The 23,412-nt window shown below is 39.9% G+C and overlaps 1 protein-coding gene across 1 annotated transcript in view; it reads right to left on the bottom strand.

The window, feature by feature from the left end:
* Positions 1–23,412, bottom strand: part of erf (Ets2 repressor factor) — a 44,209-nt gene that overhangs the window by 12,017 nt on the left and 8,780 nt on the right. The window contains exon 2 of the mRNA XM_081612646.1: positions 3,252–3,486. Coding sequence (XP_081468772.1) covers positions 3,252–3,486 — 235 coding nt within the window. The remainder of the gene's footprint in view (positions 1–3,251; positions 3,487–23,412) is intronic.

Raw genomic sequence — 23,412 nt, 5'->3', positions numbered from 1 at the left:
AATGGCTTGAATGTAGTGAAATGTTTAGTTTGAGATGTTCAGCAATGTTAAAACATTGAGGGCTGAAATGATGAGTCCAATTAATTGTGATGAATCAGTTATTGTCAACTAATGGTATTGACCATAATGTGAATTGTGAGTCTTTTTATACAACGGTGATCAGGCCGAAGATTGCAATCTGTGCACTCCTACCTACTTGCACAGATTGCACTCCTAACAGGTGGTCGACAGGTAGTAGGTAGTTGTTAACAAAATCAGAAAGATTTGTAAACTTCTGGATGAAGTAAATATTCCAGCTGGGATGTGGTGAATCTAAGCAGAGCACATGGAGGACATGTGGTGAATCCTTTCCAAACAGTAAACATCGAGGTTTCAGCAAAGGTGCAAACCGGAGCAGAGCTGTGAAAGAAGCAAACACCAGGAGGAAGCACGGCGTGTTTAAAATGCATCGACACACGCCTCTTCTCATCAAATATCTTTGTTTAAAACAGACAGAGGAGTCATATTTCATCCATAAAATGCAGTAACATAGCAACACGTGCATACCGTACATGCATGAATGAAAGCACACGTGTGCACCACTGCTAGCTCACTTCAAAAGACGCAGAGAAGCATCAAAGATTAAAGGAAGTTTCTTCAAACGACGTCAGAATCAATTAACGGCCTGCGGTTCGTATAAAAGCTCCAGGAACCACAAGAAAGAAACTCGCAGAGTTCGGTTCCAGCTTGTCGTTGATGTGAAACGCTCAGACCAGAGAGAAAGTAAGAATTCATCTTTAAAACCGACTGTTTACGTGCTGATAAAACTTTAGACGTTCTGAAGAGTCTAGGACAGACTGACCTTCCAAATACAAGCACTGACACTAAATACCACCTTAATGTCCTGCAATCGGTGCTCAAAAGCACCAATTAATTAGGAATTTATTGTAAGTGGCCAATTTTCCCAGCGACCAGCAATCAGCAGGTCAAATATATGCAGATCCCATCCAAAACTGAAACATTCCACTTCTTCCTGCACCTTAAAACAGCCTGCATCTTGTTTGAGTCAAACAGATTATCTAGCAATTTATGGCGCATTTGTGTTAATAGATGCCAGACATGTTTGCTTAAATTCAAACTATCCATTAAGGTGAAGCTTTGTTTCTATATCTGTGCTGTACGTAAAAACGCCCCACCAGGTTTCATGGAAGTACCTGAAACCTGAACATCTCTGCTCTTCTTTCATGCATCGCGTGGTTTCAGATCAGTCCAGATAGTTAAATTTTTGATGCTAAATCATGAATTGCTTTAAATTTAGAATCACATGCATGATAGATTATGTTGTTTATAAATATTTAAATGGCATAAAATACAATTTTCTTGCAAGAAGAAAGTTCATAAGCAGACAGGACAGATGGGCTGGAGGAGGACTGACACGGAGCAGGGTGTTAAGAGTGTGTGTGTGTGTGGGCATGTCTGCGTGACTGTGTGTAAATAAGGATGAGAACATACTGGTGGCTAAATAAAACCCAGCAGCATCCCACATGTGCTCCGCAGTGGGTGAAGGTGTGTGTTTCTAAATTGGCCGTCACCCTGGAGCTTCGGCGCGGAGAGCAGAGGCTGCTTCAAAACACGACGGCTCCTTTTAATTACACAACACAAACAGCCACAACGACGACCCAACACAACTTATAAACATGACGGGAAAAGATGGAGAACAAACCTGAAAACCATTCCTCTCTTTCCCAGATCGCCTGCAGTTTTCAGGTCAAAGTTTTATCCTTTTATTTACGCAAATTTCTGGAGTTTTCTGTCCTTTTAGTCAATTTTTAACAATAAAAGTGTAGCATGAACCAATGGAAGATGTTTCTACAGACACAAATGTAAAAGAGACCAGAGAGGAAGAGTGAGGGTGAATAATGAAAGGATAAAAAGAGAAAGATGAAGGGATGACTAGATAAAGAGACACACGGATAGACTGATAATCGGATGAATGGAGAGATAAATGGACAAAGGGATAGATGGATGGATGGATAGAGATAGACTGACAGATACACGCAAGGAGTTATGGGGAAGCTGATGGATGGATGGATGGATGGATGGATGGATGGATGGATGGATGGATGGATGGATGGATGGATGGATGGATCATCTGATTCATAGATATGAGAACTAATGGATGGACAGATTGATGGAAGGATAGAAGAATCAATGAATGACTGATGGATGAAATGGATGGATGGACATGTGGATGGATAGATAAAGAGAAGGATGGAAGGATGAAGGGATGATGCCTGGATGGCAGAACAGATTTAGATGAAGTCTTATCTCGATCTGGAAAACACTTCAGCCAAATCCCAGGCTGAAGCTTCTTCACCTTCACGGAAACATTTGCATTTCTTCTCATTTTCTACAGTTTGAAGACTAATACTGAAATATAGATCTTGATTTCTGCATGAAGGACAGGTGTGCTGAGGGAGGATCTATGAGAAGGTGTCCATCTCAAAGCAGGCTTGTCTAAACACTGACTTAGCCGCATTTTAAGCTCATTTGAAGCATTCGTTTCTTTTACGTCACGCAAAAGTAACATTTTCCACATTTTTATACTTCCATTTGGGTCTCAACTGCTTCTTAAAACAACATAAACACTAAAAATAAACAGCCTGTTTTTTTGGCAGTAAATGGATGTTTTTTTTTTGGTGTCTGGAAAATGAGCCGTTTCAAAAATGTCCCAATTGTTCAGTGGCATTGTGCCTTTACCTAGCAACCCCAGCCCGTTACCTAGCAACCCCAGCCCGTTACCTAGCAACCCCAGCCCGTTACCTAGCAACCCCAGCCCGTTACCTAGCAACCCCAGCCCGTTACCTAGCAACCCCAGCCCGTTACCTAGCAACCCAAACAGAGCTGCAGGACATTTGCTCAGCAGGTTTTATGGCTGCTAGAAAGGACAAGTGTTTAGTTGTTGACTTACCATCCATAAACCACTTTCTGAATTCTTGCTGACTATGCAGGAGGCTCCACTCCTGCTTTTCAAAGATGTACGGTTGTAAAATTGGACATCTAATTACAGTCATTTTCACGTAAAATTGTAAATGTTGAATTGCGGGGAGGGGACACATAAGAGGCCACCTTCAATTAAAAAAATAATAATTAAAACCTTACTGGACAGGAGAGAAAACTACCTAAACACGCCTGCAGAGTAAAATCGAGTCTGAACTTCTGAACCAACCCGAGTTCTGGTGGGTTAAAGAAGAAAAGGCAGAAAGCTTCACCTCAGAGCCCGACTCAGCTTGTCATAGTTCATCTGCGGTTTGCACTTCCGGGCCCCCCACAGGCGGGCCACCTCGTCCGGGTCCTTGATGACGAACTCGCCGTAGTCGCCCTGCCAGGCGATCACGTCGTTGTACTCCTGCTTCCTCAGCAGCTCCAGGATGAAGTGCCACAGCTGGATCTGCCTGGAGCCTGGGCTCGACTCCGGCTTGTAGGCCCACTCCGGGAAGGCAAACCCTGCCGGAAAAACACAGAAAAAAAAAACATCTTAGTGATGTTTCACCACAGAAAACACTTCATGTTCAGCTGCAGGGCTGGACGATGAATCCAGTTTTGGGTTTTTGAAGTTTTTATTTTTGGAAAATCTGGATTCCCTCCCCATCAATGTTGTTTGGTTTCCATGGTAGAGTGATGTCAGCACACCCATGGCGGCCATCTTGTTAGTCAAGCATGTTTTACAGTTTCTGTTTATTTTGAATTCAGGTCAACAATGACGATGAAAAGGAGAATAAAGTGGTAATTTTATGAGATCATAAAATTAAAATGAGGAATGTTGAGCATATTGTGAAGTTCTACAAGTTTCAAAAATAATTCTGAGTATAAATACTTCCTCTTATCACATAACATCAAATCATTATCAGGACTTTGAAACTATTTTGTAAAACAGACCATTTCGAAGAAAGAACCACAAACTGAGCTGGTCATGTCAAACTTTTTTCTTGTAATTTTTTTCCTGTGAATTTTTCTGCTAATATTGTGCCTATATTCTTGTTAATTAAGTGAACTGGCTCTGATACCCAACTGTATAAAACAGAAGGAACGATTGAAAAGCCACTTTTCTGTCATCTGTAATTTCTTTCTTAGAAAACCAGCAAAATGTAAAACCCAATCATTGTCGCCTCAAGCTGCAGCTGATGATCACTCCGGTTGAATCCGTTCCCACAGACGGCCGATATATCAAACCACTGCCCCTATCGGCATCAAAGCTGGAAAATCAACACTGTTTTAAGAGATTATCAGGCCTTGAAACACGAGCAGACTAAATATGAGATACGGCCTGATAACTACTATCAGGACACACTCTGCGAGCCACACACTATTATGCAAAGGTTAAAAGTATGGGCTTTATGCTGCAAGCGCAGTAAAAGACTCAACACTACTTGTGCAGAAGGCCAGACTGAAAGGCTGGAGAGCGGAGGCGTAGTGACACACACACACATGCATACACACACACACACACGCGCGCACACACACACACCTTATTAGGACCAGATGTGCCTTGGCAATCAGGCTGAGAAAACTCAGGCTGGGAAACATATGGGCACAATATAACAAAGCTTAATTCTCTCTCTCTCTTTCTGTGTGTGTGTTTATGCAACTGCTGTAAAAAATCTCGCTCGTCTAAATACCAAGATTACAATTTGTTTCCCACACTTTAAAGCCCCTTGTATGTGCGCAGCGGCGGCGGCGTACATGGTCACGGACGCCGCCGCCGCCGTTCTGCGTCCTATTGATCACAGCAGGATGATGCAACGACGGCACGCCTCAATGTATGCGGTCATTACCCGAACACGCCATATGATGCAACTGTATTTTTTACTCCTTTTATCCTTTACTGCTTTCTGCGTTTGATAGGAGGAACTTTATTAAAAGCTCACAGTAACAGTGAAGAAGAACCACAAAAAAAAAAAAACAGACGAAAAACAGACGTGAGCTTCTAACTCTGTACTTTACAGGAAGTCTGGACTGTTTAACACACGTTTTAGGAATATTTACTTTTCTCTAGCTCTTCTTAAAATAAAATGAACTGTTTTAGTCCGACATAAAGAAGTGCAGCTTTCAATTAAAAACTAAACTTTGAAAAGTGGGGTATGTATTCATATGTTGCCACCAAAATAAAATCCAGTGCAAACAATTGCCTTCAAAGCCAGCCAATTAGTAAATGAAGCCCAGCTGTGTCTTAATTGGATCTCAGAATAAATCCAGATGTTCTGGTTCTGGTCTCGGAGGTTCTTTAGCATCTTAAAGAACAAAAAACTCAGCAGACACTCGAGGAGAACAGGAATCCAAGCAGAACAAAATAATATATATTTTTTTTTCGTATTGGGGTTTGTGTGACTGTTTGCAGTCACAGTCATACAATTACATTAAAAAACAAAAGTAATAGATTATTCATTTCATCACTTTCAGTTGCTATCCAAACATTACCACAAAATAATGTGATAAAACTTTAAGTCAACATCGACTCCCTCCCTGCATCCTCCATTCTGGTTTTACAAAGCGTCATGGAGAGAGAGCGCCACCTTTCTGCAAATAACCGCCTCTGTGGATAACAACGTTGCAATTTACATTCACTGTGTGCAAATATTGCAAGCAGTGATGCTCGGTCTTCCCAGGTATTCGGTAAAAATCTAAATTGAGTCCAAATGTTTGCCTTTAACACAGATTTAGCCAGATAAATCTCTATTCTCTCTTTTTTTTGTTTTCTCTTTATTGTGTACAATTTAATCAAATTATGATTAATTCTCAACAAAATGGTTTGCAAGATTAAAATCATTTCCAACTGATTGATTAATATCCCAGTCTTAGACCTTTTTACTGTTGTAATCTGGCTGCCAGTTAAGACAGAAATAAAGGTGGCGGGGTCTGACCAGAATGGGATACAAAATGCACTTTATGCATTTCTGTTCTGAAATATTAACACTCAACAACCTCCTTAAGATTCGCTTCAATAGACCTCAAGCAGTGCCAACATATAAAAAGTTTTACCCTTTATGTTACGGAAAGGCGGTCGGCCCGCTAGATACAAAAGAAACTCAGGTTTTTTTAAGCAAATGGCCACTTATCAATTAGGGGTGATAATTTGCACCCCTAATTATGTACGCACTTCCCAGTAACGTCAGATGTCCAGCGTAGCAACAAAATGGCGGTTGACATTTGTTTTATTTAATTTTTTTTATTAATTCTGAATCATAGTAATAATCTGAATTCTTTTGTGAATCGCTTTTCTTGGCTCACTCCTATTTTTAGTGTTAGGATGGCCAAGTCAAAGTCCAAACCTAAACACAATTAAGAATCTGCAGCAAGACTTGACTGCTGACCCTCACTAGATGCTCCCCGTCCAATCTGAGGTCGAAAACATTCAGTCTGTAGAAGCAGGTAGGTGCCATAAAAGACGTACAGGAGAGGCGGCTCTACACCCCAGAATGAACTGAGTCACCTCAGAAGGCAACTGGCTGATTTTATGTAGGGCTATCAAGTAAATTATCACTTCACTTCAAAGTTATGCTAATTTGTGTTGGTTTATTACATAAAACACACAAAAGCTTCTGCTTGCAAAAAGATAAAGTACAAAAAAGTTGACCTAGTTTTTCATTAGAAATGAGTTTGTGTTGCCAATTTGATTTTTTTTTAAAATATACAATAAACCAAATGGGTAGTAAAAGGAGACGTTTGGTTGTTTATTTACAAATGGTTAATTTAACGCACACTTTCTCTTATCTCCACCCAGACTGACAGCATTTACACCTGCTGATAAAACCCAAAGTGAGTCATGCAAAAAGAGAGCAGGGTAGAGCAACACCAAAGTCCAGCCCTGAACGTGTGAAACGCAGCAAAGTTCAGCGCATGCAGCCGGCAGAGACCTGGCAACGACCCGTGTTTCAATACAGCAGCTCCTGTCAAAGTAACACATTAAACAGAAGCCTGTCATTAAACTAGAAACCCACTCAGACAGGAACAAACTATTCAGTCAGATTTTAGTGTGGCTGCTGGTGAACAGCGTTGCCACATTATAGCCAAAGGTCAAGTTCAAGGCTGCGGATATGCACTGTATCAATATTCATCAATATAGTTACACAATTTAGAGGTTAAAGACCAACTATTGAACTCTTTGGTTGCCTTTGAAGTTGAACAGAAATAAACACCGACTTTAAAAAACACCATACTACTAAACTTAACAGCTTCAAACTGATGTTTTCCTGCAATACGATGATCCTCTCTCGTTCTGGCCTTTAAAAAAATCATTAAAATAATTTTAACCTGATAAAAAAAAAACTAAAAACTTGAGTTTCATATGAAAAGCAAAACTAAACAAACAGATGCCTAGGAAGTAAGCTTGTTGCAATAAGCAATGAATCAATTAATCAAATAATTTAAAAAGAGTTCAAGTGAATTTCCATTCTGATGATTAATGTATTTTGAAAGGCAACTTTATGTGCGTTTGTAATCCAGTTTTATTTATGGTTTCAGTTGTGTGTGTGGTTTTTACTTCCTTTTATTAATCATCTGTTTTATTTTATTTTGAGTATTTAAAATATCTTCTTGGATTGTTTTGTAAGAAATTAAAGTTTACTAGACTATGAGAGGGCGTATTTGCATTATTATGCCATTGTTTATGATTATATTAATATGCAGACTCTTAAAAAGCTTATTTACTAAAAGAACAGCTCAGAAAGAGTGGTAATTAAGACAAAACTAAAATATATGCATTTCAGATTACTAACTCTTCTTTGTCTATAAATCTTTTCTACTTTAAGCTCAAGTTGCATTTTTAGCTTCACCTGGTTCAGATTGTGTGAATACAAATCTACTATATCAATCTATTTGTTAATCCAAAAAATGATCAGTAGGTGGTATTTTTCCTTTGCTAATAAGCCTGTCGCGATAAACGATAAATCAATTAATCGGACGATAAAAAAAACTATCGAGATCATTTTAATTATCGTCTTTATCGTCTCTTCCTGCTTTTTTTTTTTTTCTCTTTCTGTTGATGACGCTGAATGAAAAAGGCTCAGCTCCGGTGCTCTCCACTGACCCTCCCTTCCTCATTTCCATAGTCTAATGTCCAGCGCACATAACACGAGTTGTCGGTCTATTTTCAAAACCTGAGAGACACATTAGCCGACAGAAATCCTAGGTATAGCGGTTCGATCGAGTTCGTCATGCCGTGTGATGTCCAGCCACATGGGCACAAAATAACGGCTGCAAGTCCAGTTAACTAATTTTAAAATGAGGCATTAATCAATGCTTTACTAGAATCAATATCATCGTTTATCGCAATAATTTCTTTAGACAATTAATCGTCCAGCAAAATTTGTCATCGTGACAGGCCTATTTGCTACAATGACCAAACGTTGACTAAAGGAATGCCGACATTGCATTTATCCAATAAACTCCATTTTCTTATTTTTTCAAAAACTTTATTTGCATAAATGTGTAAAAAAAAAAAAAAAAATCTACAGAAGGTGTCCATTTGTAATCGGCTAATTGAGTAATCATTTACTATAATAATTATTTGTTGCAATCTGAGTTTGATTTATGAAAAGAAAAAAAAAATCAGGAGGAAAGTTTTGAATAGAAACATGTGGTGGTGCAAAGCCAACAGCTGCACAACATCCTGCAACACATTTCCAAAAATTCAGAGCAAGGAGAAAAACTGGAAAAACTATATAAACCCTGAATACATCCTTTATATATGATAACAATGTGACTTTCTTGCTTTCCTTCGTGTTAATCTAACGGCCAAAAGCATTAGATGCAGCAACTTTGTGTTTTAACTAATAAAGATTTGAGAAACGGCGTCATAAATCCAGGAAAACCGAATCGTTCCTGATGACTAATGGACCACATGCTGCATTCAGACCTCCTGTGGAGCTCAGAGGGAACGCCAACTGAGACAGACAAGCTGGCTGAGATAGCTAGCGGCCATCTGAAGGCAGATTACTAATTTGGTCTGAGCATATGATTCACACTTCAGACAATAAGCCGGGTGTCACTGGGGACAGGTGAGGCGCCATGACACAAAAAACGCTGCTGCTGCTGCTAAACAATGGGGCGTGTAGGAAAGTTTGATGTGTACAGTCAGGGTGTTTTAAACTAAAGTAGGTGAGCTAATATTTCACAGGCACAAAGTACAAAGATACACGAGACAGGTTAGTGAGCGGAGGTAAGTGGGTTCATGCGTGGGTGCGCAGAGCACACAGACAGAGCGCAGGAATAGCAACCGTGCCCACTGCGTGTGCGCTGCAGATGTCCCCGCTGACTCATAGCTCGTTCGTTTGTCGTTAAGCTTTCACAGATTTCGCCTTTCTCCCCCTCAACGCTGATGCCGTTTCTTTTTTCCCTTTTCATACGGGTCCCTCCCTCGCTCAGCCTCTCCTAAGACAAACCGTGTCCTAGCAACCGCAGCTTTCAGCGCCGAAAATAAACAGCGGAGTCACGACAAACGAGTCAAAATGAGATTCTGTAACGGAAAAAGTTGCCACGGGAGTTTGAAGTTTTGGGCCTGGGTCCAGATAAATGGCAGTGGTGGCATTATCGGTTTATTGCTGCATGACGCCGGCAAACATAAATGATGCTGCTGCGGTTCAGAAATCCTGCCTTGGAAACATTAACGGAGAGAATCTAGAAGGACAGGTGATGCTGCAGCTAAATTATTAACGTTTGTCGTTTGATCTTGTGTACTACAGCTGCTCTAAAGTTTGCATTAACTTTATAATCTGATGCACCAGATACAGATGGCATCACCCAATATAAATTATGGCTGGTTTTTATGTTCCTAGAGGACTGGGCCGATGGTCACAGATGTTGAAGATCTGATCTGGACTTATTGCTGTAATAGTCTGCTACTTATATAAAGATGGGAATGAAACTAGAAGAAACCAGAAGTACACCACCCAGTTTCCTGGCATCTGTGCTGTTATTTTAGCTTGTATTGGTCTGGAAAGTAATTTATTTTATTTAGCTAGTTTATAAAAAAAAGAGAGAGAAACTGGACTGTTCAGATCTAATATACTGGATAAGTTTAATCCCTTTTCTGCTACAGGAAACGTTCAGAAAGCGATTCAGGCTGCTTTCACACCAGTAGACTTGGTTTGATTAGGCACTAAAATTGAAACATTTGTTACATTTTCAGCTGCTGTGGTTCTGAAAACTTTGAAAAACTTATTCCCCTCCTCGCCTGTGAGGGCGCAGCACCAAAAAAAGCCACTGAAGGAAACAACACCCAAACCTCTGAAGAACACGCTGAGCACAACTTTCTTCACGAAATGTAAACAAAAACGGAGTGGCATTGGATTTTAGCGGTTGTAGGATTTCTGTTTTGTGTTTGGTGAAGGATTATGAGTCACTTCTATTGCTAGCGCTAGCATGCGCGTTTGTGTTGGTTAGATTTGCCCAGAATGCCCTGGGCTGTAGTGTACATGATGTTCACACATGCATTTGAAACGGACCAGAGTTCACTTTAACCAAACAGAGGCTGAGGTTTGTAAGTGGACCAGAGTTTGCTTCTTTGGTCTGAATCAGAGTTTGGTTTTGCGTTCACAGCTCCCCGGACTTTGTAGGCAAAACAACAAGAGTTTGATGAAAGTGAACTTTGTTTTTAAATCGCTCTCAGAAGGAGTTTTAGCACCACAACAGAATGTGTGACTGGATCCCTGAAGTGACTTTTACTCAGCCTCAACACAGCAGCAAATGACTAATTTCAGTGAGGGAACCAGTCTATATTTAAACACAAAGCGCGACCTTGTCCGTGTGTTTATTAGTCTTTATTGAAGGAAAAATGATTTTCAGGCTCTGTCATTTCCACCAATAGCAACACCCGGCTGTTGATCATGTGACTCCTGTGACGTAAATAAAGTGAACCACATCATCCTAGCACAAAAAAGTATAAAAAACCCCAAGTTTTTGCAAAATTGCCGTGTTTCCATCAAGCAAATTTATTTTCGTAATTTCACTTTGCACTATTTTATGATTAATGGAGTGTTGCACAGTTTGTTCTGGAGGCTAGAACTGTCAACTGACTAGGGTTTGAAAACATTTGCAAACTTCATAAATTTGTAACAAGAAAAAGAGGCATCTAATCATCACTTTCTGAGAAAGACACTACATGGAGTGAAACTTTCTGGTTTGATAGAATTGATTAAGAAGCACCACCAAACAATAAAGCTAATGAATCATAATCATATTTGTTAAAGACTATTGGAGTCAAATTGGAGCCAAATTAGTCTTTAAAGACAGCTCTGCCCCTCAGTGATCAGGTAATTTTCAGGAAGTGTACAAGCAAACACTCGGTTCTCACGGGACAAAAGCCTTCGTACAATAAAGCAAACTCCGCTCCAGACAGGAAGAGGTGAAACGCAGCATTTCAGACCTCGGCTGAGTCTAAATATAGAAAAAGAGCAAAGCAGAATTCCCCATTAGCCTGCAGAACCGAGCCACCTGCGTTCTCCTTTCCAAGAGAAACACGCCAGCAATCAGTAAGTGTGCAGGTTCGACACGCAGCTCGGCTTTCCTCGGGGAATCTGACGTCACGGCCGTTGGGACCGCTACTCATAATAAGAGATTAACATCACTGGAGTATTGTTAGAGGGGGTAAGAGCAAACAGAGCCTCCAATGGAAAACTGTTTTCTCTAGCAGAAAGAAAAAAGTTTCTGCAGCACGCTACTCCATCTATCCATCTATCCCCCGTTTATTTTTCCCTCCCTTCCTCTCATTCTTTGCCGGATCTAAATTTAGCCTGTGGAAAGGTCGGTGTGCGTTGCAGGGGCACGGAGACCAACGCGCAGAGGTAACAGGCCGGCTGGGATCTGCATCGGGTTTATCGGCGCCGGGATCAGGACAGCGCAGAAAAGCAGGAAATAAATGGGTACAGAGCAGGAAACGGGGAATCTCTGCTGGGCGGGTTATATTCCTGGGGAAAAAAAACACAAATAAACACCCTGCTGCAAGCTAGGAAGTCCAAAATAACAAACAGTTTATAATGATCAACTTATGGCCATCTTCATCAAACTGTCTGGTTTCCATGTTTACTTTACAATAACCATCCCTCTGCCACACTGGAATCACAAAAAGACAGCCTAACGCCGCTTTAATGAGGAGGTCTGAGCCTCAAACTGCTGTTTAAAAACAATCTTCTCCTCACTGAGCTGAGCTCATAATTGCCCTTAAAGGATGGAGTTCAGATGCGAGGAGCCAAGGGCTTAAAGCCGGGAGGAGTCGGAGGCGGCACGAGGAGGAACTCAGGTGGAAACATAGAGATGAGGATGAGACGGAGGAAGAGACAAAAAAAAAAAGATCAAAGAGAAACGAGGACAGCGTGAACCCTCAGGTTTCACATGATCACTTCGGCTTAAAGACACACATCCTAGGTTAGAGGATACCAGCTAAAGAGAACAGAGAATAATCTCCAAACAGGATGCAGACAGAAGCTTTTAAAGGTGAGCTTGAGTTACCTTTTCAGCCGCAAGCCAAACAACATGAGACGGAAGGGCATAAAGAGAGACGGGAAACGTTCCAGGAAAAGCAATAATTGTACAAAGAAAACTTTGAACACAAAAATCAGATGACATTTTTCAGATATATTAAAATGTAGTTGTTGGAAAGAGAATAGATGAAGATTTTAAATTGTATTTTAGGGTTTTTTCCCCACCTGATAGTCCAGTAGACTCAGTTTATTTGTTACATTTTCAGCTGGTATGGTTTGCATTCACACTGCACTGCATCAATCGAAACCAATTGGAAAAACCTGTTCCCCTCCTCGCCTGTGGGGGCGCTGCACCACGAACCACTGAAGGAAACGACACAAAAACTTCCGAAAAAGACATGAACGCAACTTTCTTCTTCATAAAATGTCAACGAAAATAGAGTGGAGTCTGATGTAGGCAGCTGAAGGATTTCTTTGTTGTCTTTGGTAAAAGACCACAACCCATTTCTCTCGTAAGCGCTAGACATGTGTATTTACCCAGAATGCCCTGCACTGTAGTTCACTTCCTGCCTTTGAATCAGTCTCTGGTCCACTTGGCGTTCACATGTGCACTTCAAGTGAAACCAGATCAAAGTTTGTAGGTGGACCAGAGTTCGCTTTTTTGGTTCCAATCAGAGTTTGATTCACACCTCCTCAAAAAAACTTTCCAGAAAAACGGACCAGAGTTTGGTGGACTAAACAGCGCTGGTGTGAATGCATTCATTCAGGTGCACTCATTCATTCGAGGGAAAAAAGACACATTAGACTCGTATTCTGGTCTAAACCAAACTGAAGTAGTGAAGTGTGGGAACCCCAAAGTGAGACCAATGTCAGCACATATAGCGATGAGAACAAACAATTTATGGTGCATGTATAGCATGCCCTCGACTCTGACTCGAATGCTCCATATAGATAAACATCCCCCATTTCAAAGTGAAATGCTAAAAAAAAAGTACAAAGCATCTAGAAAACACGCTATCCGAGTCCTGTCCTCAGATCCCAGAGCAAGGATCTGGCTTCTATGTCTTTGATACTTCCTGCACTCTGAAAACCAAATAATACAACAATGTTTCAACGTTTAGGGATGGACAGTTTCAGAGCAGGCAGCCACATTACTGTCATGTGCAGAACGATAAAGAAAATGTATTTTGTCATTACAAATCTTGCTTTGTTGCTTAATAAACGTAAAGTTCAAACACTTCCGTCTTTTTTTTACTCTATATTTACACAACAAAAAGTTTCTTGCTGCCGTCTGCCTCCGCATTTCAAATGAGCTGGAGAAGCAACAAAAAAAAGCAACAAAAGGAATGTTTGCAGGGAAAAAGATTTATCTATCACAGATCTTTCTAATTAGATCAAACTGGGTTCAGTCAGAGGAAAAAGTAGAAAAGTGACTTCCTGGCTGCTTCTGAAATCTTCCTGCAGGTCCCAACTCCACAGTCAGAGGCAGGAAGTTGGCACACAAACGTTTTCTTCTTACACGTTTTGTTGCAAAAATACCTTGAAGCTTCTCCACATTCTTCTTCTTTGGTTCAGTCAGATTAGATGGAGAGCATCAAAAGATACATTTTACACATTTCCAATTGAATTTAGGTCATTCTAACCTTTGAATATATAGTAGTATGTAAATTAGCTTAAAGTTGGAATGTGAACCTCCATTTTTCAACACAATCCCCCACTCGAGAGTGAATCTCTGCAGCTCCTCCAGAGTAACTGTGAGCCTTTTGGCTGCTTTTCTCATTAATATTCTCCTCCTTTAGGTTCCAGTTTGTTACACTGGATTTCATTTGGGGGTAACAAAGAGAAAGGAGGCTTAAAAATCAACCAATACTGTCTGAGTGTCATTTACTTTCTAATAAAAGCAACTGCAGAAAATGAAAAATGCAGTTTTTTTATGTTTATATGCACGTTTTAGAACTGCAGAGTTGAAATATGAACATCAGGTACTATATTAATACCTGTATCCGTCACGGATACAGATATTTTGTCAGTATCAGTTTTTTATTTATTTTTACATTGGCTGTTATCCTATTAATTTAAAAATATCGTTTTTAAATGTTTGACCAAGTTTGTAAATTTATTTAAGTGTGCTGTACTGGAGCAGAGTTATCAAATAAATTTGTAATTCAATACATTTATGTATCAGCTTTAAAAAAAATTGACTTAGTTTAGTCAAATTAATTTAGCTAAATTGACTAAATTAAGTCAATTTGGCTCCGTTTCTCTGTACCGGATCGCATCGGAAGTGAAAAAGCGGATCGGTGTTGGATCAGTTTCAATGTGTGCCTCTTTATGTTCAGCCAGTCATTATGATGCGATACAACCAGCGAAGCCTTCATTGTTACACAGCTGTTTTGATTTTTCATAATTCCAATCCAATTAAAGCTCGTAATTAGGTCCTGGCAGCATGAGTGGGTGGAATAAAACTCTTCATGGGAACGCATCATTACTCGAGCGTTAATGAGAAACAAAATCCTTCAGCGATCGCATCGGTGATGATCTCACAGCTCAGGACTCTATCTGCTAATCTGGAGCGCCTGAGCCAAGGTTGAAGCCTTATCAGTTTTCCCAGCGAAGGAACACATACATGCATGTACACGTGCTGCCGAACGCGTTGGGGCATGCTTTCCCTTCCAGAAAATGACAAGCCTGTAGAACATTCACCTGTAATGAGCTGCTGGCTGCGTGACTACCCTGCAGGAGATCTGCAGTACATCCTGCCGCCGTCGGGGCACGAGGATGAACTCAGTTAAAATGATTGGAAGAAGAAGGAAAAAAAAAAAAAGAGTGAAAGTTTTAAAGTTTGCATCTGTCTGTGTGCAGGAAGTGAGCGAAGCCGACACCCTGCAGAGTGAAGTCAACCAAACCAGACATCTCCACAGTCGGGCAGGTTCTTCGCTGATTAGGCGAATCAAACTGGGCATTCGGTCGGCGGGATGAAAAAAGAGAAGTTTTTTACTAGAAAGGCTTGTTAAAAACCTGAAAACCTTTAGAAGTGGTTCCCATGGCGTGTAAAGAATGATCAAACGAGACGTCAAATACAGAGCGTGAGGAGAAAGAGACAAAGAAATAAAAGGGAAATTTTGTTTTTTTACCGACTTGGATATGGCAGAAAATCTAAAATAAATTTTATAGCTTTTTGTGGGCAAATCAATTGTTGTCTTTCCATAACAGATATACAAATATTGATGTCACACAAATGAGGTGACATCAAAGTTGAAAAACCAACTCTGACATTAATACACACCATTTCCACCAAACACAGTAGGAATAAAGTCTCCACCTTAAATTTTTATTTATTAAGAGAAGATTAATATGATCCAATAAGGAAGAAGGCCATCAGGAGAAATGCTTTCTGGGTGAACTAACTTGAATACTCAACAAACCAGCACTCAATAGAAGGATATAAAAGCTCAAGATGCCTCATATTTACTACAGAGATGTGAAAACCCAAAGTTCTGGCAGTTTAAACAATCTGCTCTGGTTCTGACCAACATTTTCACTCTGTTGTGTAAAAGCATAAGTTAAAACGACACAAAAGTTGGTTGTGTAGGTCACATTTCTAAGTGCTTTAAGTGAGTTTACCTTCTCTGAGTTTTTCTGCTGTTAATATTCTCACAACAAGTCAATAATCCGCCATACATAAACTCAAACTTTTACAAGATGATTGCTGTTTTGGTTTTATCTATAACATATATATATATATATCAAGAAAGTGTGTAACTGCGATAATATTGCTAAATATTGGGATACTGATTATGATCTGCCTATATTTTCCTGACTTCAGGAAACATTGACATCTCACTAGCCAAATATTTTATTTGCATGCAGAGTGAATGCATGTCACTCAAATATGATATATTGCTTCAAAGTACTTATTTGTAATTGCAAACATTTACATTACAAAGATAACCGATTCTGGAGTCAACTGGTTAAGAACAGCAATCAGAAACCCAACTAATGCAAATAAGATTAAACAATTTTTCAAAAGTAAGATAGATGTAACATATATTAATGATTATCTTCATAATCATGAGAACTTTTTCCAAAACTTAAGAAACAATGGTCCAAGTATATGGGTATGACATAAAGGTAAGGTGATTATTATAGCAATTGATTATTCTTACGATTTATTGATAAATGGGGTAGAAAAAAAACAAACTGGCAGAAATACACAAAGATGTAAATATATAATTCTTACAAATAAGAAAAAATATGTTTTTTCTTATATATATATAAAAATATTTTTTTTGTAAGAGCTGTTGCCTTGCAGCAGGAAGGTTCTGGGTTCGATTCCCGGCCCAGGTCTTTCTGCATGGAGTCTCCATGTTCTCCCTGTGCATGGTGGGTTTTCTCCAGGTACTCCGGTTTCCTCCCACAGTCCAAAAACATGACTGTCAGGTTAATTGGTCTGTCTAAATTGCCCCTAGGTGTGAGTGTGTGTGTGCATGGTTGTGTGTCCTGTGTTGCCTTGCGACAGACTGGTGACCTGTCCAGGGTGACCCCGCCTCTCGCCCACTATGCTAGCTGGACAGGAGCCAGCAACCCTTCCGACCCCACTGAGGGACAAGGGTGTCAAGAAAATGGATGGATATTTTTTTGTACAGTTTTGATTTAATCACTACTCTGTTCTGTCAGCAAAATAAAAAATTTTGAGTCTGTATACTCTAACGATTAATCAATTGCTAAATTAGTCTACGATTATTTGAATAATCGACTAATCATGATTAACCGTTTCAGCACTGTATGAAAGTCGACTCAACCATGTTACCCTAAAAACATTTACATAAAAATTGAATTCAAAGTATACTGGTCCTTTATTACTTTACCTAAATATTTAGCATTAGAAACACAACTTGTGACTGGATTAATGCAGAGCTGTGGTTTAGCACAGGGAGGACATCTGAGGAAAGCAATATCTGCTTTTAAATCTCAAATCTGGCTTCTGTGTTGTGGTTTGTTCAGCAGACTACTCTCATTTTACTCCAATACACACACAGACACAGTAGCAAACCCAGCACCGCTCACTGAGTGACTTCAGATATCAGATTTAGCCGTCTGAACACCAGTGTGCATGCATACACGCACAAAACCACGCGCATACATGTGTCACCACAACCCTAAATAGATCTATAGCTCTGAATCCGACGAGCTACATGAATGAGTCACTCTCGCTCTCTCTGCCAATCAAATGTCATCTTCTCATTTTGCTTCTTTCCAATAAGGCAGTTTTTCCTTTCGGCGCGTTTTCCAACAGACGGAAAGGCTCCAGCGTTGATTAAGACAACTGCATACAAGCAGTTGGGAGATGTGACAGAGGAAGGATGAAACGGCATCCATCTATCCATCTGAAATTAGCAACGACGGTGTTATAATTCCCCCTGAAGTCACAAAACCTCCCGACCCCGCCGAGGAGACATCACAGCAATTTTTATTACTACACGGTGCCAAACTCATAACACACAATATTCATATCTGGTACTGATTAACTCTCATTCCAAGGGTTTTTAAAGTGCTTTTAAAAAGTTAGCCTATGCGCCAATGTATCAAGAATCGAAATAAAAACCTTTTGACATCTGTTTAGGATGAGAACAACAACCACTGGGAGCTTTAAGACAAAAATAAGAAAACTAGCAAATAAATTACTGCATTATTGACAGATTTAGCTGCAGCTTCACACACAAGTTAAGCAAAAAAATAAACCAACATACATAAAATACTGTTTCCATAATAATTAAAAGAAGAAAAACCAAAGTTTGGATCTCTGGATTAGACAGGTGTTCTAATACAACGCCAAGCCGGAAAGACATCAGCAATGGCCTTGAGAAAGAAACATCCTGCTCCGCTTGGATGCATCCCTGCTCCAACACACCTGAATTTATAGCCTGAATTACCTCCTTGATACGTCAGCAGAGTCCTGCACTCGAGGACTGGCGTTGCACGCCCACGCTCCACGGTGAAAAAGATTCGCAAGTGGAATTTCACCCCAAGGTCAGATCGAAAAAATGCTCAGATAAAATGCAGCAAAACCCGTAGCTCCGTGTCAGGCCTCGGTTAACATGCGAGAATCAGGAATCAAGGGGTGGGGTGGTCTAGTCAAAGCTCAGACCTCAACCTGACCAACCAATACCTCGACTGAGAGCCAATCAAACTAATTTAAAACTGAGATAGATTAATTTGATTTAATATCATTGTACAGTAAACTGCACAATGAAATTAGTAGTACAGCTGTTCTTGTATCATTCATAAACAGTAAAAACACATAAGACTGGTGTGATCTGGGGAAAAACGTCTCTGAGGTGGGCAGGACTTGAAGGATAGACTATCGGGAGCTGGAGATTTCAGGGAGCTGCTCTTCATGCAGCCTGTTGATGGTTGAGCCAATAATTTCTCTAAAACAAATTCAGCCAGCAATTATTTGAAATAATCAATTATTTTAGGGCTGAAACGATTAATCGGATAAATTGTGATAATTGAAATAAATAATTCATCTTTTATATAAGAAAATAATCATTTTACTGCCTAAAATGCAATTACACAGCATCCCCTTAATTCACACTTAATCATGTGTACCAAAGATAAATCTGCAGCTAAATAAAACCAAGATGTGGAAAACATCAATCCGTTTATTTTTTGGATAAACTGATTAATATCTGGACAGAAAGAAGCTGCTTGAGAGATTCTTTTAAAACATTTTTTCACAGCCAACAATTGGCTTTTAATTTAGTTGCTGATCCGATTAATCGTTTCAGCCCTCGATCAAATATCCGTAAACAACGGCCTGTGGGTGAACGAAAAGCCCCGTCCTGAAGGTGCTGTGGGAAAAAAGCCAGACTAAAGTGCTGTTAATCATCTGATGCATGTTCTTCATGTCTGATTAACATTATCAGTCAGTGTTTGTGGGAAGTTTTGCTGATTGGATCCATCTGGCCTCTCAGGCATTCCTGACTAATAGTTTTCGAGCCCCTCCTAAACAAAAGCACCTCATCAGCGCCGCATGCAGCGGGTCGTCCCTTCTGCAGCTTCATCAAGACTGTAACATGAATATTTGTTTTCCCGCCAGACGGCTGCGGTTCTGCCCCTGCCACTCTCCGGCGTTGGTTTGTGTAATTTATCTGCCATTTGAGACTTATAGAACAATCACAGCGACAGTGATCCGCTCTGGAGAAATGAGTCTGAACTTCTGACAATCTTTTAAAAACGAGTGTCAGCAGACACGGGACTTTCAACATATGTGACGTCTGGGAGCGTTAGTCAGGCTTTCCTCAGAGGGAAAAAGTCGCCGCAGTCTTAATTCCTCCATTACATTAAATCTGGATCTTCCAGTCTGCAGACAAAGTGGCTCGCTCCGTTTGTAAAAACATGAAAGATTGGAGGCACGACGGCGTCACCGCAGGGAGATGGCAGCCCAAACGAGCGCAACACGCTCACGAGCTGCAGTGAGAAAATTAAAAGAGTATGTGTGTGTAATACAAGGCAGATATCGGCCGTTTTCATGGCACGTGGGGGGTCCAGACCCGTAATAAACGGAGCATGCTCAGAGTGGGCGAGGAGAAAGAGTGGGAGTCTGAGAGATTAACGGGTTTTATGTTATGATTCTCGCTCATTCATCAATGTCACCGACTGATGTTCACACAAACTACACAGACGGAAAACAAGTCAGATTATTAAAAAAACAACTGACGTTCGCTCTTTACAGTAAACTACATCTTAAATGTTGTTTAACTGTTATTTTTATTAAGATTTGAGTCGCGATCAGGTTGGTTTGTGTGCTGCAGGTGATTAAGCAACAAAGATCACCATTCATTCCTGTAGCCATTACATTTAATTGTCTTTTTTTTTTTACTACTTTATGAAACAATTTTACATTTTCTATGACTTTCCCCCAGTTATTATGCATCTATGCTTAATTACAATCTCCTACCTGCTAATACAGTATGTTTTGATCAAATTTGAGACATTTCAAGGTTGTTTTAGTCTCGTGTGCATATTGTTCTTGACAGAAAACCTTTTTAAAAACCCAGAAAAACACAAAATGGAATGGATAAACCAAGAAATAAACAGCCCTTCTATTTCTTTTCTGGTAGATTTTCTATTGCGTCTTAGACCAAAAAAGGAATCGCATTACAGACGCATCAAAAATTTTAAGGCCAATTTGTGATTTTCTGAAATGAGATATTGGAATATCTCATTAAGACCAATACATGTCATTGATTTGTAAATGCCAACATTTTCCTATCCAGCATGTTTTTAATCACAGATCAAAGTAGGAAACTGAAGATAAAACAGAAACTTTGCTGTAGCATGTTTAGCCTTCCTGTTATTCCCTGAAGTTGCTCTCTCTTGCAGTCTAACAGTAGCAGATTAGGCCATAGAGGGCTCCACATTTTTTTTCAAAACTGTCAACAACATCAATAGTGAAAAAAGGTATTGCTAGTATGACCTGTTAGCATTTAGCTATGCTGAGTTTCCAGTATTTCTAGCGTTTCTCTGAATCTTTCAGAATATTATCACAATATGAACAGCAACAAAATTAAGTTCAACAAATAATACTGAGTATATGTGAACCAATTGATGAGGAAAAAACAAACAAGATTAATAACTGAAAAATAAAATCTAGATTTAAAAAAAAAATCATCCATCCTGCTTTGAGTTGGGATGTTTTGCAGCATTTTACAGAGAGCCTATAAGGTTTGTTTCTGTCTCGTATTTAAAGTAGGCGTTTGAGCTTTAGCGGTACGACACCTTCACACAGTCACAACAAACACACCACACACCGATTCCCAAGGCTGGCCCTGACGGCCATAAGAGAGAGACAAAGCTGTAGGATTCCCAGCGGAGCGATAACTGGAACAAACACGGTGTGAGCGCCGCTGAACGCTGATCATCACCTGTTTGCTCCGTTCCCAGCAGAGATCCACACTCTGAACCTCTGAGGAACTTTCACACCTGAAGCTAATCTGGTCCAATCAGCTGAAGAGTTTGTTAGCTTGGTTCGGTTTCTAAATCTGTGGCAACAAACCAAATTAGTTCATTTATTGGTTTGATGTGTTCAGGGTTGGAATAGCTAATGTGAATACAGGTAAGCCTTACGCAATAAGAAATAAATCAGTTAATCGCGTGATAAATTAAAACAAGCTCAATCGTTTCCATTTGCATGATTCATCATTTCTCTTCTAAGTCCATTGATCTTTGAACAGATTCAACACCTCAGAGGTGAAAACACGCTCATAAATATGCCAACCTTTCCTAAACTTTCTCTAAAAGCCAATCCCAGTACCAGACATGGCCACTACGTGTGATAATAAAACTTCCTGTTAGATTTTTCAGACATTATCCCGTGGTTCAGCACCAGGTGTAAGAGTTTCATGCCTCGCTGGATTTCAGAAGGAGCAAAGAGCTGCAGGAGGTTCAGGAAGCTCATGTTGGAGTAACTGTAACACTTCAAAAAACATCAAAAACAACAAACTTCAAGACTTTTCAGCATTTACAGGTAGCGTGAGAGCTCCAGGTAAAAGTTTGATTCATCTAGTTAAACTGTATTCAGAAACATCTTCTGAATAAAAGACATTTAATGTAGGAGAAAAAGGAAGCATTGTGTCTTCTGTGTGTTCCTGGTTTCTTTCAGTGTTTGATTATGAAAAATACGTTTTTAGTTCAGCATAAAACCTGGATTTAAGAAGGGTGGCCTGCTAATCAAAAGATCTTAGATGTTGAGAGGTGTGGACAAAGTGTCTCTGTCTGCCTTGCTGGGTCAATGTCTGTCCCAAAAGGGATTCAAACAGGACCTTACTGTTGACATAAAGATCAAAAACTTTATATTTCTACAGCTTTTCAGCAGAACTCTTCTTTGCAGAGCTTATTTGTGGGGTTATTAATAAAATATAGATAGTTTTCAGACAGCTGGATGTTTTCTATAGAGCAGTGGGAGCTTTAAAATGCAGGTGCAAAGCCAACAGAGGTGCAGGAAAGGTCTGGTCTGGATCAACCAAGTCCAAACAACCACAAACCGAGCCGCTGCCGCCAGTTGGCAGGTTTCCCCTCAGAGCCTCTTCAGGTGGTCTTCAGGCTCATTCTGCATCAATCCTAAACGCTTTCTAAATTCAACAGGTTTGTTTTCACTATCAAAGACTTTCCACTGGTGAAGTAATGCACTGCTGATGAATGGATGGAAGTCACGTCAATACTCCCATTTTATTGCGAATTAATGACACTGCCACCCACAGTGGGTCACCCTAAATACTTGGACATAACCTGGCTGGCTGCGATCTACCGCTCATGTTTGCTGGATCCAACCTCACAAACATGGTGGTGGATTTGGCTTCGACAGGAACACTGGAACTACTTTACAGAGCAGTAAAGGCCTGAAAAACGTGTCTCAAAACATCAAATCCAGCAGGGAGCGTGCACCCTGTGAGTTTTTATACCACATCGGGAAAACATGGATTTGTTACATTAACAACAAGACTGAAAAACGACAACATTATAAACAAGAATATGATAGAAAATACCTTAACTTCTGCATAAATTACCAAAAAAAAAAATGTGAAGAATCAGGACAACCTTACAATTATTGCTTCTTAAAAAAGCTAAAATCACACATGGTGTTTGAGGAGCTTTGTCTCTAGTTAAACCTCAGATATATAGTTTGGTGATCTAAATCATGGAAAGAATCTAAAATCTGCTGTTTCAATGTACTGAAAATAGTCTAAAACTGAAGACCATTCAAACAATCGGCAATTGAAGCAAGTTTACTCTGAAAACAGACCACAAGATGCTAAAAGAAGTCTCCAATAGGGAAGCAGAAGACTTATCAAAATAAATCTGTATAAGTAATGACTAAAGGAAGAAGAACAGCACGCATGCATGACGATGGTTGTTGGTTGATGTTGCACTTGGGTCAAATTTTGTTGGACGA

The sequence above is a fragment of the Poecilia reticulata genome, chromosome 11 (assembly GCF_904066995.2).
Source record: "Poecilia reticulata chromosome 11, P_reticulata-male-v2, whole genome shotgun sequence".
In the NCBI taxonomy this organism is placed as follows: domain Eukaryota; kingdom Metazoa; phylum Chordata; class Actinopteri; order Cyprinodontiformes; family Poeciliidae; genus Poecilia; species Poecilia reticulata.
This window is presented reverse-complemented; position numbering and strand designations above follow the sequence as displayed.